At 34.1% G+C, this 17,634-nt stretch overlaps 1 protein-coding gene across 3 annotated transcripts; it reads right to left on the reverse strand.

Annotated features, from left to right (window-relative positions):
- Positions 1–5,139: 5,139 nt before the first annotated feature.
- Positions 5,140–12,200, reverse strand: LOC105307983 (protein mago nashi homolog 2). 3 transcript variants are annotated; one of them, XM_011383682.2, is made up of 5 exons: positions 12,018–12,200; positions 9,759–9,817; positions 8,965–9,075; positions 6,974–7,056; positions 5,140–5,503 (listed from the first exon to the last, which is right to left on the reverse strand). In XM_011383682.2, exons 1-5 carry the CDS (start codon positions 12,109–12,111, stop codon positions 5,404–5,406), a joined length of 447 nt encoding a protein of 148 aa, XP_011381984.1. In that variant the 5' UTR covers positions 12,112–12,200; the 3' UTR covers positions 5,140–5,403. The 3 variants fall into 3 exon arrangements, with proteins under 3 accessions (XP_011381984.1, XP_011381985.1, XP_023380943.1); XM_011383683.2 differs by having other exon boundaries at positions 9,759–9,861; positions 12,018–12,181; XM_023525175.1 differs by having other exon boundaries at positions 9,759–9,858; positions 12,018–12,143.
- Positions 12,201–17,634: the final 5,434 nt, after the last annotated feature.

Here is a 17,634-nt window from a genome sequence, read left to right on the forward strand (position 1 = left end):
TCTATAGAGATAAAAATCAAAAAGATAAATCTTTAGATTTATCTTTATGGAAATATTCAAATATGTTCACAGAGATATATACATAATGAAGGATCATGCAGCATTATTTGTAGCAAATCTCAGGGAAAAAATGGAAATATACAAACTGTTAACAGTGTACACTGGAAGGGGGAATTAGAAGAGGTTATAGAGTCAGTTTTTATTCAATGTATTTCTATAGTATTTTTAACTATTAATTCTTTTATTAATTGTGAAAATTTTTGAAACCTAAAAGTGGTCAAATGAAAGTCACAGAAATGACACTCATTCCATTTGAAGGTATTTTGATACCAGAAAAAAAATATGTATGCAAGTCGTCAGGTCATAGTCCATCTTGATTTCAGAATGTGCAATTTCTGAACATCCATTCAAAATAACTCAAATGTATTGGCCATTTCTTCACAAAGTATAGAAGGGATACAATACATTGAAAGGAAATCTCGCTAACATAGAGGAAAAAGGAATACTATTAATAGTTTCTGAATGATATTTATTTTTTCATTAAAATAAATTCCACTTGAAATCAAGTTAAAGACGCCACCTGTCAACCACCTTCCCATGCAGATGAAACTCTGACACTCAGAATATCTACATCAAATTACAAGTCCTCTTGTGCATGCCATTAACCTCACAACTAGAGCAATGTCAAGAGCACAGAGCATTTGCCTACATCCTTCAGATAAAAAGTATATGAACAAAATTGTTCATTACTTCATTTATCTTCACTCAATGAGGTCAAAATTAGCATAAATCTCATAAATAAATAAAAATTGCTTGGTATAGGAAGTAGCAACTACTTTGGTTGCTGTGGTATATACTCAGGTGTTGTTAATATTTTACCCCTGTAGAATCTCTTAATTAGGGAAAAAAAGAAAAACTGGGCCTAATGATCAGATACAAATCATAGTTGCAGTAAACTGCCGTAGACAAGAATGGAGTTAAATATTTACCTATTTCTGTTTGTTTATTCATACAACAAACATTTCTAAAGCACTATCATACATCAAGGCTCTGAAATACAGATACGGAGAAAATCTCTTTTTGTCCTAAAAGGATTCACATTCTGGGGAGACAACACCTTCATTTGGGCACAGAAGAGTGGCTTCTGACTCAGACAAAGGGGCAAAGAGTTTGCCAGGGAAAGCTGTTTGGATGAGATAATGGTGAGGCTAAATGTTAAAGAAGATACACACATTTTGTGAGGAGGGATAGATTTCTAGAAGCAGAATCATTAGCTCAAAAAGTACTACCCTTCTTAATACTACAAATAATATCTTGCTAAATTTGCTTGCAGTAATGGCATACTAACATTCCCTCATAAAGTAGCCGTTTATGGGAATATATTCATTACTTTATTCTTACCATCAAGATTTATTTTTTAAATTTGAGTCTCGATTTTAGAGCTTGTTTTGTGTGGTGGTGCCATCTGGTGGCCATACAAAATTTAAGCTGCAATTAAAGAGCCTAGCTAACTTTTGTTTGTTTCAAATATACAGTACATTGGTTAGACATTTATAGAGTTTATAAAACAATCCCCCTGATTACTCTTTCTTTCCTCAGGCTTTCTACCTAGAACTATTTTCCTATTGAAAACAATTATAAATGCTGATGTAAAAAAAAAAAAATTAAACTTTGAATAAATTTATGAACTGGCAAGAAGCAGATTCGTAACTCAGGCTGAGTATTAAATGAAGATAGAAACCCAGGAGGATAATAAAGCACTGAAGCCAGTTTTTCCCTTTATTGATAGAATAGGCTGAATAAGGAATCCCACCCATGATTCCAAATAGAAGACAAGCTACATAGAGTTGTGACGCCAAAAGGATATATCTTCACCATAAATCACCCAAGAATTGTCTTAAACCTTAGATTGAAGCAGAAGAACAATTCCACTTAAGAATACAAAATCACAAACCATCCTTCATATAATTTGTATATGCTGTATTATTTTAAAATATCCAAATCTGCTACAGGAAAAAAAGAGAAACAAGCAAATGAGAAAGATAAATGAAACTAGGTAGCTTGTGAGGCATCTGCAGAACACATGAGATATGCTAAGTATGGATAAGTAAATTAGTAAACAGGAGACATGTTTAGTATAGATACAGTAAGTAGAGCACCTGTGTGCTTAACATAGAAAAGGAAGAACCAAGTCAACATTAAATATCATACATAAAACACATATGATACACACAAATAACCAACATTCATGAAGTCCTAAGTTTGCTACCCCTTGGTGATACTCATTTTGGCCTTCTGCCCAAGAAACACAAATAAAATCTTGTGACCAGGCTTATATGCCCCGCTGCATCTTCATAATAGAGAAAAATGTATGTGCTGGCCACAGGAACCTTCTGTCTGTTGGCCCCCTTACTCAAACTTCAGGTGCTGCTCTTCCTGCCCTAGGCTGAATTGAAGGACGTCTGGAATAACCAACCCCCAGCTCCACAGCAAAGATGGTCTGAATACTCCTGGGAGGAGTAAACTCACCTGGCCGGGTTCTCACCTCCCGGAATATGTGTCCTAATGCCTAACATTTAGGCCACTGAGCGAAACTAAATTTCCCGGCTCTTAACAGTAAAAACCCAAGACTCTTGTTCGAGGTTTCCTCTTCCCCTAATTAGCTACCTCCTTTGTCCTCGTTATCTTTACTGCTCTAGAGTTTGAATCCTCTAAATTGTCCTAGCTGGCCTCTAGCAGTCAATCGAACAGTAACCATCTTTCCTCCAATTTCTAAGTAGCTAAATGAGAAGGCCACCTCAGGAAATATGCAAGCATAAAGAAATAATGGCAAAGAAAGACTTTTAGATGGCTATTTGTGCTTTGTGCCACTAAGGGATAAAGTCTATTCACACATTGAAAGGGAAAATAGTTCTGTGAAGCAGTGCTGTAACTATGAATGTTGATTCTTGAGTTCTCTCCACTGTATCACACAGTTCAGACTCTAAGCTCACTCTCAAAGTACTCATTTACCTTTCCTGTTTTATTTTTAAAAATTTTCTATTTCAGCTCATTATCTCATATGCTAGAAAACCAATTATTAAAATAATCAATAAACAATGTTTACACAAAAACCTGCATTTAATTATAGTAGCTTTACTCATAATTGCCAAAATTTGGAAGCAATCAAAATATCCTTCATATATGAATGGGTAAATTAAACTGTGGTCCATCCAGACATGGAATATTATTCGGCGCTAAAAAGAAATGAACTTTCAAGCCATTAAAACCATGGAGGAAACTTTAATGTATATATTAAATTTAAAAAGTCAATCTGGAAAGGCTATATACTATGATTCCAACTAAATGACACGTTGGAAAAGATAAAACTTTGGAGACAATAAAAAAATCAGTGGTTCCCAGGGATTGGGGTAGGGAGAAATGAATAGGTGGTACACAGGGGTTTTTAGGATAGTGAAAATACTCTATGTGATACTATAATGTTGGATACATGTTTCCCAAACCATTCACTCATTGCCAAGAGCGAACCCTAAGGTAAACAACGGGCTTTGGGTGGTCATGTGTCTATGTAGGTTCATCAGTTGTAACAAATGTACCACTCTGGTGGGGGATGTTGATAATGAGGGAGACAAACTCAAGTGTGGGGGCAGGGGTATGTGAAAAATCTCTGTACCTTCCTTCCAATTTTGCTGTGAACCTAAAACTGCTCTAATAGTCTTCTAAAAAATCATATGGATCAGTGACTCAACTTATAGTACAACCCATGTTCACAGGTCTCACACATTTTTTTTTTTAGGTGAGGCAACCCTTGGTTGACCTCACAGATTGCAAGGACCTTATCAGCTTACAATCCCTTATTTTTTTATATATTTTTTATGCCTACAGCCCCTGGTCTTCCTAGGTGGTCTCCATCCAAGTACTAACCAGGCCCGACCCTGCTTAGTTTCTGAGATCAGACAGGATCAGGCCTGTTCAGGGTAGCAGGCCATGCATTTTCATGCAACATAAAGGACCAGATAATACTCCACAGAAAACGGGCTACCAAGCCAGGCTAGAGCTACACTGTCCAAAGGTAGCGACAAGCCACACGTGACTATCTAAATTTAATCAAAATTAAATAGCGCTTAAAAAAAATTGCTCTATTGGTACGATTTACACAAGTTATTTCACCTTTAAGTGGAAAATCAACAACACATGATTTATTGTAAAACTTATTACAATATTAGAATCTAGATTGACATATGTTCACTGTATAATTCTTTCAGTTTTCTGTTTGAAATTTTTCATGTTAAAAAAATTTTTTCTAATTAAACAGGACAATAAATTCAGTTATATACTCAGTAGCCACATGTAGTAGCCAGTGGCTACCTACTGGACTACACAGATACAGAACATTTCTATTATCTTGAAGAAGTTTACTGGACAGAGCCTCTGTAAGCCTTCAGAGACCAGTTCTTTCACCCTAAGGTCAGTACTGACTGGTCTCTGGGCAAGTGGATTATGACTACCAGAACTGCACTTTTAAAGAGTGGGGGTTCAGACGAAGTTGTAACAGATACCAGGGCATGGTTACTGACAGACGTAATAAAAGGTCAAGTTTATCAGAAAGAAGTTGAAGGGAACTGGGAAATAATAGTGGGGACCTGTGCTCATCAGGAGTTAAAATATAAATATATAGATATACCCACACAAACATATACACATTTAAGTCTAAATTTTAAATAAATTTTTAAGCTGAAAACTCATTTAGTTCCCACAGATATACAAAATATGTATTTGTGAAGCAAGAGCACAGTAACAGATATGCCTGACTTGGGGTACTGACTTTACCTTTGAAACTCTTAAGGAAATCACTGCTTATACCAAAAATATTTAAATGTAAATAATCCCTGAGGAGTTTATGTTAAATGTAAAAAATACAGAATCTTCTGTAAATAACCTCTATAAGCACCAAAAAATAAAATCTTATCAGGTATGGAAGAAATAAGGAAAGATCTACAATTATCTTTAATGGATGGGAATCCTACTACATATTTCTACCAGAAAGAACTTCTGCCATAGTATGTACCTATTAGAACAATTTTTTATTATCTTTAAAGTGAATAAGAGACATAGGCTCCTGAAAAAAAACATTCTCGATCCAGGCTTTGATAAGTTTATTAGAGCAAAATTTTAACTGAAGGTAGTTTTTATTTACAAAATTTAATGTGTAGAAACGGTCCAACCCACTTGGACACAAGTGAAGATAACCATTAAGCCTGTTAATGTATTTTCTTATTTCAGCTTGCATACAAAAAATTTCTGCTTCACATTCGTAAAAATCCCAAAATTGTAAATGACAAATAAACTCTCCCTTACCCATCCCTTAATTAAATATAAAAACAGCTTCAAAAAACGTACAATTTAGATTGGTTTAATCTTGAAATGTAATCCAATAAGACTAAAAACTAAACATTTCAGGTCCTGTACCAAATAGTAGAATACTCGAAGGCCTTCAGGATCCCTAAAATTTAAAAAGGTAAAAGTTATTTTTTTGATCCTAGCATGAAACAACATAATTTTACAAATAATTTCTAAAACAAAAACCAAAACCTAAAACAATTAAGTTAAAGGAATTCAGGAGAAAGATTTGCCTAAAACTAAAATGAACATACTGAAAAATTACCATCTCTATCTTTTCTGAAAGAGATAAAAATAAAATTTTCTTCACCAGTATTCATTTCATACTTAAAGTGTTTATTTGCTTATAAAATAGCTATGTATCACAAAATGTATAAAGCAGATAAAATTATAAAGATAGAAAAAATAATGCTTATAATAGTCACTCCTCACAGAATAGCTACAAATATTTTGCTGGGGTTTTTTTGTTTTTTTTTTTTTGATAACTAAAATCATTCTTTGTGTCCTTTTTAACATTACTTTTTCCATTACATTTTTTAAAAATTCATATATAATTTTTAGTTAACAATTCTCTCCATTGTTATAAGTTTGGATATTTTCCCAATTATAAATAAGACTTCAATGACCATCTTTATGATAATAGAGCTTTTTCATTATTTGAGAATATTTCCACAGAACAGACACTCAGAAATGAAATTACTAGGACAAAGATGAGTGAAAAATATTAATGGCTTTTGAAGTATATTATCAAATTGCTTTCCAAAAAACACTGCCACTGTACCAATTTATAATCCCAGTAGGATATGACTGCCACATCTTCATTGTAGAAAAATTGATAGTTTAAAAGTATCTGGTCAGTCTGTATGAACATAGCCTTTTGTATCCAATAGTTACTATGCACTCCTTCCTTCCTCCTTTCCTCTGATAGATATTCATAGAGTATCTATTATATTCCAGGTACTGTGCTAATTTTGGAGATATACAAGGTTCTCATGGAGACTATGTTCAAACCAGTAAAGTAAACAAATAGGTTATTACGATTCAGAGTGATAGGAATAAGAGATCTATGAGGACTTTTTAAAGGGAAAGAATGGAGAGAATTAACTGGAGAAAGAAAGATGTTTCAAGTAGAGACAATAATATGAGCTACAGGGACACAGAACTTGAGAAGACATAAGTAGCTAAAGCCATTAAGCTATACTAGATTTTTTCCATTTATTTGAAGTATTAAACCCAAAGAGGAAAATGATGTGACATGGGGCTAATGAGGCTGACATCCAATAGGATATCTTTTAAATTTGTGACACTGTGTCCAGATTTTTACAAAAAAGTAGCTAATAAAACTTGGGCATTATTATACATAGATGTCAGATCAAGATTTTTTTTTTTTTGAAATCAATAAATACACTGTTATCTTCTTTGCTAAGAAGTCTTTAACGACATAAAAATCAAAATTACATTTGTATAATAAACTGTTAGGGTGTCACTGAAATAATCTTAGCAAACTGGTTACAGTTCCAAAATAAACCTAATAAATTGTATCACTTTAGTGAAAAAGCTTTAACATACTCACTTTGACTGATTTACATCAATAAGAGAACCTATTTTTGATGTGGTAAAAGAAATGTGTTCATCTCCAATTACAATTTCGAGCTCCTGAAAAAAAATAAAATAAAGAATATAGTTAACATAAAAATCCCTCCCAGAGATATTTGTATTCATGCTAGCAAGTTTTCTAGCAGTCATAGAGAAGATGGGAAAAACAAAAACAAAAACAAAAACAAAAAGATCTTGATCTGTTAGACATAAACTATGTCTATAAAAGAAAAAATAAAAACCTCAACACCTGCTCAGGAGTCTCCAATGTTAAGACCAATCAAAACTGCTCTCCAGAGATCTCATAAAGAGGATACTATAAAATGAATAACATACTGAACAGTGACACATAAATGTTTCTTGTAACGTCAGTAAAAACTGAAGCCATCACTTTAAAGCACAATAGTGTAATAATATGGGTATAAGCCTATTTTTAATATAATAAATACAAACATAATTACTCTTACCAAGCTCTAAAAATAAAATGCATGATATTAATAATAGCACCACCAGAGATTTTACAAATATTATCTATAATCCCTAAAATGCACTTATTGGGTAGGCTTTATTAGCCTACTTTTACAACTGTGAAATCCAAGACTCAGAAAGCATTGGAAAAAACTTGTTGATATTTACAACCACCAATAAGTGATAGTACTGATATTTGAATCCTGGACTACGAGACTGAAAGACTATACATTTTGACTTCACAAAACAATGAAATTAAGAATAGTAAAACAAACACAACATAATATAGATGTTCCCATTAGGCCATAATTATTGTATATTTTTCTCTACATTTTATCTGCAAATCTAAAATCAACAATTAAGAGGCTATGTCTGTGGTGATTTCTCAGGTTAAATACCAGATGTGATTAGACAGTCATAGTTATATAACTGATCAGAAGACTTAATTATGCAGTTTATGGAGAATTAACTAAGGTTCTCAAACGATCATAAAATCTTTTACTTAAAGACTAAACAATTTCTAGAGCATGCCTAATCCTCCCCAATATCTGAAACACATGACCATATCAAGGGGGTAGATGAAAATACTGGGCTCATCCTGAATTTAAAGGAGATAAACGGTCTACTGCTGTAGTTTCTGTTTTTTAGTATTTATGTACATAGGCATAAAACAAACTGAGATCTAAATTTACTTTTTAAGAGGGTTTACAATGCATAAATATTGTTAACTATTACCTTTGCTCTCCTAAATAATGTTTCTTTAAATAGAAGAGTTAAGTCACTGCTACATAGTGTCAACAGCTGTTAATACTTCTCCATATTCTCTTCTAGTCAAAGAAAGTGTTACCAAGTACAATCCTGGGAACACACAAAAGTGAAATTAAATGTTTCTTCCTCTAGGGATCATATCTCATTTCTCCAAGAGTCGAAAAACCCAGTTGAGAAATCAAACTCTTTCTACAGAGTGAAATTAGGCCTTGAGAGCTCTTCAGAAGCCCTTTGGGAAACATCAATTACTCTGAAAGGAATATGAGAGGCAAAGGCAGTGGTCAGTTTGAACGAAGAAACCCACCAAATCCCTCTTTGGGGCATAAAGATGCAAATAAGAGTTTTCAAAGCTATAAATTTGGAGAAAGTAAATTTTACATAGTAAATGAAAATCTTAAGTCTCGAATTTAACAGCCATCTGTATTTATTCCTAATAAAAGTGATTATTATAGAAATTATTCATCACAGTGTAAAAACATCCTAACATTGGCTGGGGTGACTATAGACTGTACAGAAAATGTCTAAATTTAGAGCTATGCATGGACTCCTTTACTACTAGGAGGCAGCGCAGAAAATGAGGCTAAGTAAAAAAAAATTAAAAGAGTGTTTATCAGGTATCTACTAAATGGAAAACTAAAAATTCAGTGAGGATCTATTCTAAATTAAGAAGAAACAACAATTATATTATCAATTTTTAATATTTATTCACTTAAAGAATCACTAAATACAAACCTGTCGGCCAACCCTATCAGGGGGAGGCCACAAGGCATCATCTTCTTTTGTAATTTCACTGTCATCAATAATTCTCTTCAGTTCTTCCATTACACTCTTGTGTACATACGCCTGAAAATAAGTTATAATAAAAATTTCATAATGCTTCTATTTCCTTCACAACTCAAAAGAAAATAAGAGTTACGAATCCTAAATATTTAAATAGAATATCAAGGAAAATTTTAATACTGATTCCAAAGTGCAAGAGAGAGAATAATTCATCCTTCTTAAGATTTTTCTTCACTCTCTTACTTTTTCCTTTAATATGTATTTTTCCATCTTCACATTACTTAGCCCGCTTTTAAAACCTTGTATACTGCCTTGGTAAAATGGGACTCAAATATCTCCAAGTGGTTAGTGGTGACAATGCAAAAGCTATGAGATGAACAGAGACAAATACAAGTACACACACTAGTCATCTGAACTTTTTCTTTTCCCCAGCTTTTGAGCCTTTCATTTAAAATTCATACTGTCTAAATCATGATTATCATTTTAAATAGTGAAAAGAGTAAAAGGACAATTTAATTATAAAATAAATTAAATGATATGTTCAAATGTGGAACTACAAATTAATATATTCAGATTGCTTTTGGTCTTACAGATGCTAAAATTATAACTAATTTAAAGAAAATCCCTTTTCAATCTATAAATTGGCTTTTTTTTATATTACAGCCTTATATGTACTTTTGTAAGTTCACTACAGATATGAGGAAAATGACTAAATGTAAAAAGTCAGACATTCAAAAAGAACTTACCTCTTTTCTGATCATGACATCATTTTTGTAATTACTGTTGTTGGCATATCTAAGCTTTCCTGTGGGGAGTGGAAAAAAATTCAATCTAAAACAGCAAAAACTGCTAAAAAAAAAAATAAAGAAATGACATCATAAGCAATTTTGAAGATAAAGACCATTTTATACTACTACAATTAAAATTTCTTCCCTCCTATCATAACATTAATGTTAGACATGTAGACACTCCACGATTTGCTGATAAATTAGCTGCAGTTGAAGCTAGTCAAAATTTTAAATATATCATGCATTTGATATAATTTTTAAATATTCCATGCCTTCATTATAATGGGAAGGCCATTTTTAAGGCCCATTTTCTTAAGCTATGTTCTGAACTAGACAGGAAATCTGAAAAAGGAACAAACATTTCTTTTAAAGCTTATGTTTTATGTCTGTATTGGTACTGATTAATCCAGAGCATTTAATCTAATCGGTAAAACAAACTTTAAAAATGGTTGTAATTGAGAAAACAGAGTTAAGTATTTGTCCAAGGTCACAAAAGATTTAGATCTAGATCTACTTCCTTCCAATACTCATGCTTTCCCCATCACTCCAAAATGTCCTTTTATTTATTTTCCTTCAAATTAATATATGTATAATATAGCAATGCTAATATTTTTAAATTATGATTAAGAAGCATACAAACTATGTGCTGCTTCTGGATAAAAGTTGGCCAGTTTGTTAGCTGATCTATATTTAATTTTAATCCATCATGACTTTTATGCTCCCTCATGCATGCTTCTCCTCATGGCTAGTCAGTTGCCCAAGTACAGATGCAATGTGGTCCTGGACTTCTAAAATGATCGGTTAGCCTAATGAAGCAAACCCCTAACGAATCACTATTACTGATGGAAGTACATGAATAGTTTGGTGGCAGACAAATGAATGGGAACTACTGTTTCGGCATGAAAATTCCGGGATAATATTAGACTACTTAATATTAGACTACTTAATGTATGTAACCAGCTAAAAGTAATATAAAAAGCTGAAAACTATTCACCAGCAAAGGCACTGAAAACAGTATCACATAAGGAAAGAACAGATGGAGGATTCAGATAAATTGGCTGCTTAGCTAAATTTAGAAGAGACCTGGGAGAACAAGGAAGAATAAGGTTTCTAAATAATTGCAGAGCTGTAGTTATCTTGCGTTCTGTCTGAAATGTCTGATACTCTTCCCCTTTCCCAATATGTGATCCTCCCCTAAGTTTTCTTTCATGCTCTCGCAGAACTTTGTCCAAAACATGAACATAGAACTTAATACTTAAAATCCATACTGCTTTATGGTTAGTTTCATGTCTGTGTTGCCCATCAAGATATAACCCCTTGTGAGAAATTAAAATCTTCCTCGTTATTGTACCCTCGATTTTTGTATTTACGTGATGCCTGGCACATAGTATGCATTCAAAAAGGAAAAGTCTATGCAGTTGGACCGTTTTTGTTCCAAGAGTTCAATATACAAAAACACTCTCAAAGAGAATCAGAGTTGTTAAAAGACAGAATTTGCTGCACACTTCATGGGCACCAGGCAGTTTTATCTCGCCTTCTGCTCATGCTGCTCTCACTGCGTTTTTCCTTCAAAGACCAAGTTATGATAATAATAATAATAAACAACAACAACAACAACCTGTTTCAAGACTCATGTTAACTGTGACCTTCTCTAGGAAGTTTTCCCCACTCCTTCCTGTAGGACTAACCACTCCCGTATTTTTTACTATTAATGCATTCTTTGGAGAACAACTGTATTTAAGCACCGACAACACATCATTACACTCATTCTTCTACACGTTGGTCTCCCCCTTCAGAGCGGCCCTCATTAGTTTTTCTAGACATGTTGCCTTACATACAGCTCCAGAATGAATAAAATGAATGAGTGGGTAAATCTAAAAATTACCGGCCACCGGAAGATTTTAAGCATCCACTGGACTACTGCATGATGAGGATGTTCTTTAAAACGTTCAAGTATTAAGTCGATAAATTAGATGGCCTTTAACGTCCTTTCGGGTGAGCAGACTCTAGGATGCTGATCTAGCAGGATCAGCTTTGCTGAATTACACCGATTAACTATTAAAAAACCAATTTATGCCTCCTGTATTCTCAAGCTCCTATTTACTTGGGCTCTAGCAGTGGCCTCAGTCCCCTCCGCACACTTCACGCCCCTCCGCCCGCTTCCCCAGGCCCAGCACCGCGCTAGGTGGCAGCGCCGGCCGCGGCTCCTCCGCTCACCGTCCGGCCGAAACTCGAACTCCAGAAACTCGTGCCCAAACTTGCCCTTGTGCCCTACATAGTAGCGCAGGTAGAAATCGCTGGCCATAGCCATTTTTGCCCCCAGAAAGCCCCGCCGAAGCCCCGGCCAACGTGCCTCCGGGCGCCTGGCAGTGACGTCAGTCGCTCAGATAAACGCGTCACTGCAGGCGCGCCTTCTCTGAGAGGCCTCCGGAGTCCCTAGAGAGTGAAGCCCGCAGCCTCGAGGGAAAGTAACAGCGACTTGAACTTCGCTTTACTGGGGACAGAAGCATGTTATTGTCAAAATTAAGTAAATCATATTATATTAGCAAACCACAGAAGTGTGAAAATATGATAGCATTTTTATGGGGTTGCAAGTCGCTTTTACTTTTCGGGTCTCTAATTCTTGCGGCATCCTGTGAGGTGGGTGTGGCATTGCGCCCCTTTAACTGGTGGGATGAGTAAAGATAAAGCACAAAATCGCAATAATCGGGAATACAACTTTTTTCTGCTAGATGCCTAACACGGGGTTTTCTCCTTAGACAATGCTAGTTATCTGGCAACTTGAAGCTTGTAAATAATAGAGACAAAGTAGAAAGAATCCATCAGACGAGAGGTCTGAAATTTTGAAAGGCACACTGAAACCGAAAATCCTGACAATCATGGTATAAAAGAGTTCCTTTTAATAGTAAAACTAATTTCATTCAGTGAGGGTGAATCTTTAGTGGACTGTGGAGTGTTGGCAATGTGACTTAAGAACAGATGGTTTGGCCCACGTTTCTTACCAGATAGAAATAAATTGGGGAAGGGAGAATTGCTTCCCCAATGGGTTTCGAAGGATGGGCTAAAACAAGGCAAGCTTTTACAGAAAGCCTGTTTTCCAAGTATTATTGATATTATTGATCAACATTTTACCAACGCACGGCTAATCCTGTCTGTCGACAACCTTTAACCTTCAGTGAGATTTAGTAGAAAGAATGGCAGGAGGCCTGGGATTTATTCCCAACACTTAACCTCTATTTAACCTTGGTTAAGTCATTGTCTCTAAGCCTGTTGGTTCATCAACCAAATAAATACACTGCAATCAACTTTGCCAAGCTCACAAAATTGTTGAGAGGATGAAATGAGATAAGGCATGTAAGATAAGATTTAAAATTTATATAGCATTATATAATGAGTTTTAACAGGCATTCCTATGTACCAAAAATAGATAGACATTGTTAATAAAAAGATAGAGCTTTTTGTACTTGTAGTCTAGAAAAGAAAGCAAATGTAGACAAATATTAGGAAGCAAATGCTATAAGAATTTTTTTTTTTCAATGCTGGTAGTACAACTGAAGAAGAAAGCCACTTTATTGGGGAATAGGGGAAGTTGAAAGAGAAGTATCAGAGGCTAGGTGACTATTTGAATTGGACCATATGGGATAAGTTGAATATATGTTCAGAGGGACAGAAAAGTCATTCCAGGCAGAAAATAGCCTGAGCAAAGGCATGGTGATGTGAAAATGCATGATTTGGGAAAGCCAAGAAATTTAGTATAGTTAGAATATGAGGTTCATGAAAGTGGAATAACTAGAAAGGCAGACTGGGCCAGGTTATATAGAGTCTATATTAACAATTCATAACTGTCAATATAGAAGTCTACATTAACCATTGTATAATATAGAAAAATTATTCAATTCCTACTATAAGCTGCTACTATGGAAAATATATAAGAAACATGAACCACCATCCCTTACCTCGAGGGTGACTAACCATTCCAGTTTGCCCAGGACTCAGGAGTTTCCTGTGATGTGAGACTTTCAGTTTTAAAACGTGGAAAGTCCCAGGCAAACTGGGATAAGTCAGGCACTGTACTTACTACAAAAATTATACACAGAAATTCAACCATGGTATTCCACAGTATCTCTGAAAATAAAGGCAATAATCCATTTGGTTTGTTTTTTTTGTAGGGAGCCTCATACAATATCTTTAGATTCCATAATTCATTTCCTTCAGATTTTTGGCACATGTGTTCATCTTCGTGCTTACCTGAATAGAACTGCAAATACCAGAACTGTGACTATGTAAATAGAGCATGTGGAATGCACACTGTTAAGATATTTATCTGTGGGTCAATTACTGTCTTTATCCCATTTATAGGCTTCTGAGCTCAATAGTAATCCTCTCTAATCCTGTTTCTAAAATAAATGTGAAAATATTTACTTAATCCTTTATATATTTAAGCAAAAATAAAAAAACAAAAGCCAAAATGTGTATCTCTTGAATCATGATAAGGAATGCAAAGTGATATAAACACAGTGTTTTGTGATCGGGGATGTTATGTAAAACATGTGGAAATGTTGTGAATGACTTTTGAGCACTTGAAATATGGCTAGTGAGACTGAGGAACTGAATTTTTTATTTTAAAATGTTATTTGTATAAATTTAGATTTATATTTAAATAGCCATAAGTGTCTAGTGGCTATGGTGTTGGACAGTAAGGTTATATGAGACCCATTTTATACCTTTTCCTCAGGCTGGAAATACCTAAAATATTTTTCAAATGTCAAAAAATCTGAATTTCAGGCTTCAAATTCTTCATGAAAATAAATGTTTGGGCTGCTTAAATGAAGCCAAATAAAGAACTACTTCCACCTTTGCTAATGCAATCTATCTATGGTTAGCGTCAAAACACCCTTCTGAAGTTATTAGGAAATATTAACTTTACTTCCAACTGCAGCTGAAATTAAGGCTTAATGATTTGATCAAATCAATATTGATCTGATTTAATTTATCACAATATTCATTGATAAATAATGATTTCCCACTAGAGTTTCTAAAAGTTTATTGCTTTCAGCTTCATGGTGATGAAACAGTCTGCTAAATTAAGCATAATGGGCTATCTGCTATGGTGAGAGAAGATTATTTCTTATGTGTTAATTTAGCCTTTTAAAATGTTCTGCAGATTTTTTCTAAGTCTAAAATTCTCTCTTCCTTTGATCTCTCTTGTCTGCTCTGTTTTCACACATCTTTTGCCTTTTGCCTCACCATTTAAAATTATCAAATCATTCCTACTTATGATTTTCAGAAATATGTTCTGAGTTTTCTATGATAAACACTGAAGAGCATGGTTTTGTTTGGTTTTGCTTCCATTTGATTTCTTTATTTTATCAATACCTTTTGAATAGTTTTGGCTTTGTATTTATAGAACAAAAGGTGTCAGGACTATCTCATTTCATTAAATGGATTAGAGTAGTAAATCAAGAATATTATATGGTCTAAAACAACATTCTAACGAATTTAATTTTTTAATGTCAGGATGTGATGAACTATTTCCGTCTTTATTCCATTAACTCACCTTTTTCTCCTCTCTTTCACAATAGACTTATCTATGGAATTTTAATCATATATGTCTTTTTAACCATTCAGTGGCATTACTTTAAGAGAAACATCGTCATACAAAAACACCAAAATTTCCAGTTATTTTTCAGATATGTTCATATGTTGTGAGCTCTTGGAGCTATTGCTAGATTACAATGACGTGATGATATATTTAATTTCATTATACAAACTAATATTTTTTCAGCATATGACAATATTGTATGTTTCTAACACATAGCATAACCACTAACTCTTATTTCCAAAACAGGTAAAAACAGTCTGCTAAATTAAGCATAATGGGCTATCCTCCCAGCCATCCACTGTATGTGCTACATATTTGTTTAAATGAGTTATGGTAAACAAATAATTTAATAAAAATTATTACAGCAGGGTTAAGACTAAGAAGAGTCTATCCATTAGCTTACTTTTTTTCTTTAAAAATGGTGGGGGGAAAGAAACATTACTATTCAAATTTGTTAATGAAACACCTAAATCTAACATGAAAAACACTAGCATTCTCCATGAGCAAGATTTGAAAATTACTGGTTCAGACTATTCTAAGTTTAAAGTACATTGTCAAGTTTCAGTTAGATACTTTATCGGTGGGTGTTTGCTCAGTTCCTAGCTATGTTGGAATTTTTTTAACAATAAAGTATAAATTCAAAAAAGCAAGATTGGAGGTGGGGATCAAAACAAACTCTGGCCCAGATTTAACTTGCTTAAATAGTATATATCTTAATTCTCTTTTCCATTAGTTAGCTTGGAAATACCTGTTATGCCTAAATCAGAGATGCCAGAAATACAATCCCTCTTTTGGAAAAAAAGTGTGGCTAAATTAGAGAAAGACCCAGTTTTCTTAGAATATACAATTACTGTGTCCCGTTTTCCAGAACTATGTTCAAAAAACAAATAAAATTATGGGTAAAAAGTTAAAATAGCAATTGTCTGCTTCTTTCTCTCCTCCAAAAAAAAAATTAACATACAGCATGAAAGAGCAATGCTGTTTCGTTATGCACCACTTTCATCTCACCTCACTATGCTCCCTTCCCACTTGCCCCCTTGCAGTTCCTCAAACAAACTATGCTTTTTTTCTTGCCTCAGAGTTTTCACACATATAGTCCTCCAGGAAGACTCTTCTCACTGTATGTCAGGCTTACTTCCCCATCCACAAGGTCTCAGTTTAAATGCCATTTCTTTAGGGATTTCCTCGTTTGATACTCTCTTCTACTTTCCTATATTTTTTCTTCATAGCACTTACCAAAATTTGTAATTTAGAAATACCCACACAAATATATATATATAATGTCTTTTACTTTCTAGGCTAACCAAAAGCTCACTGTTCCTTTTATCCGACGCCTAGCACAATGTCTAGAAAGTATTGTCTTTAACGCTCAATTTTTAAAAAAAAATATTTAAGTAAATAAATTTTATAAATTCGTCTTAAATGGGCAGCCAAGAAAGAACAATAAGATTTCATAGACTTTATCATTTTGTGCTAAGCCACTCAACCTGCCTTCTCTCTACTGCCACTCACCACCCATTTAAATCCTGACTGATCACTGTGGTATTCTTCCACGTGCAAGAATCCTTATTCAGTTGAATGACTTATCATGACTACATCAGGATTCTAACTTCCACAAAATTTTCAACTGCCAGTCATCTTTCCTACTTAGGTGTCCCTCCCAGATTACCCAGAATGAGTATTCTTTAAAATCACATGTTCAACTAAATTGTCATCATCACGATATTTTCAGTATTTTGAAACAGTAGGAAACTACTATCATCATCCAGAAGCTCACACAAAAATGATGAGTTCATCATTTTAGTCACGTGGTACCTGCACCATATCATTGTCTTCAAACATGTCCTGCCATGCAGTGTGACTGACAAGCCGAGGTTCTCTTCCTGGCCACAGTAGATTTTAAATGAAAAAGATGTAAAAGATTCCAGGATAGAAAGGTGAAAACAAAAAAAGAAACTAACATCTATTGAGCACATATATGTGCCAGATACTATACAAATACATACTCTCATTCAGTCCTCACAACCTCATGAGGTACCATCCCCATTTTATCCCTTTTCTGCCAGTGTAGATTCAATACTGAATTTTTCTATTGACATTAACTTGCATCTATTTACTTTTATCCTCCTTATTGTAAAGATTTTGGGAGTCGTATACCAGAATTTTTCTATTGACATTAACTTGCATCTATTTACTTTTATCCTCCTTATTGTAAAGATTTTGGGAGTCGTA

The sequence above is a fragment of the Pteropus vampyrus genome, unplaced genomic scaffold (genome assembly GCF_000151845.1).
Source record: "Pteropus vampyrus isolate Shadow unplaced genomic scaffold, Pvam_2.0 Scaffold537, whole genome shotgun sequence".
In the NCBI taxonomy this organism is placed as follows: domain Eukaryota; kingdom Metazoa; phylum Chordata; class Mammalia; order Chiroptera; family Pteropodidae; genus Pteropus; species Pteropus vampyrus.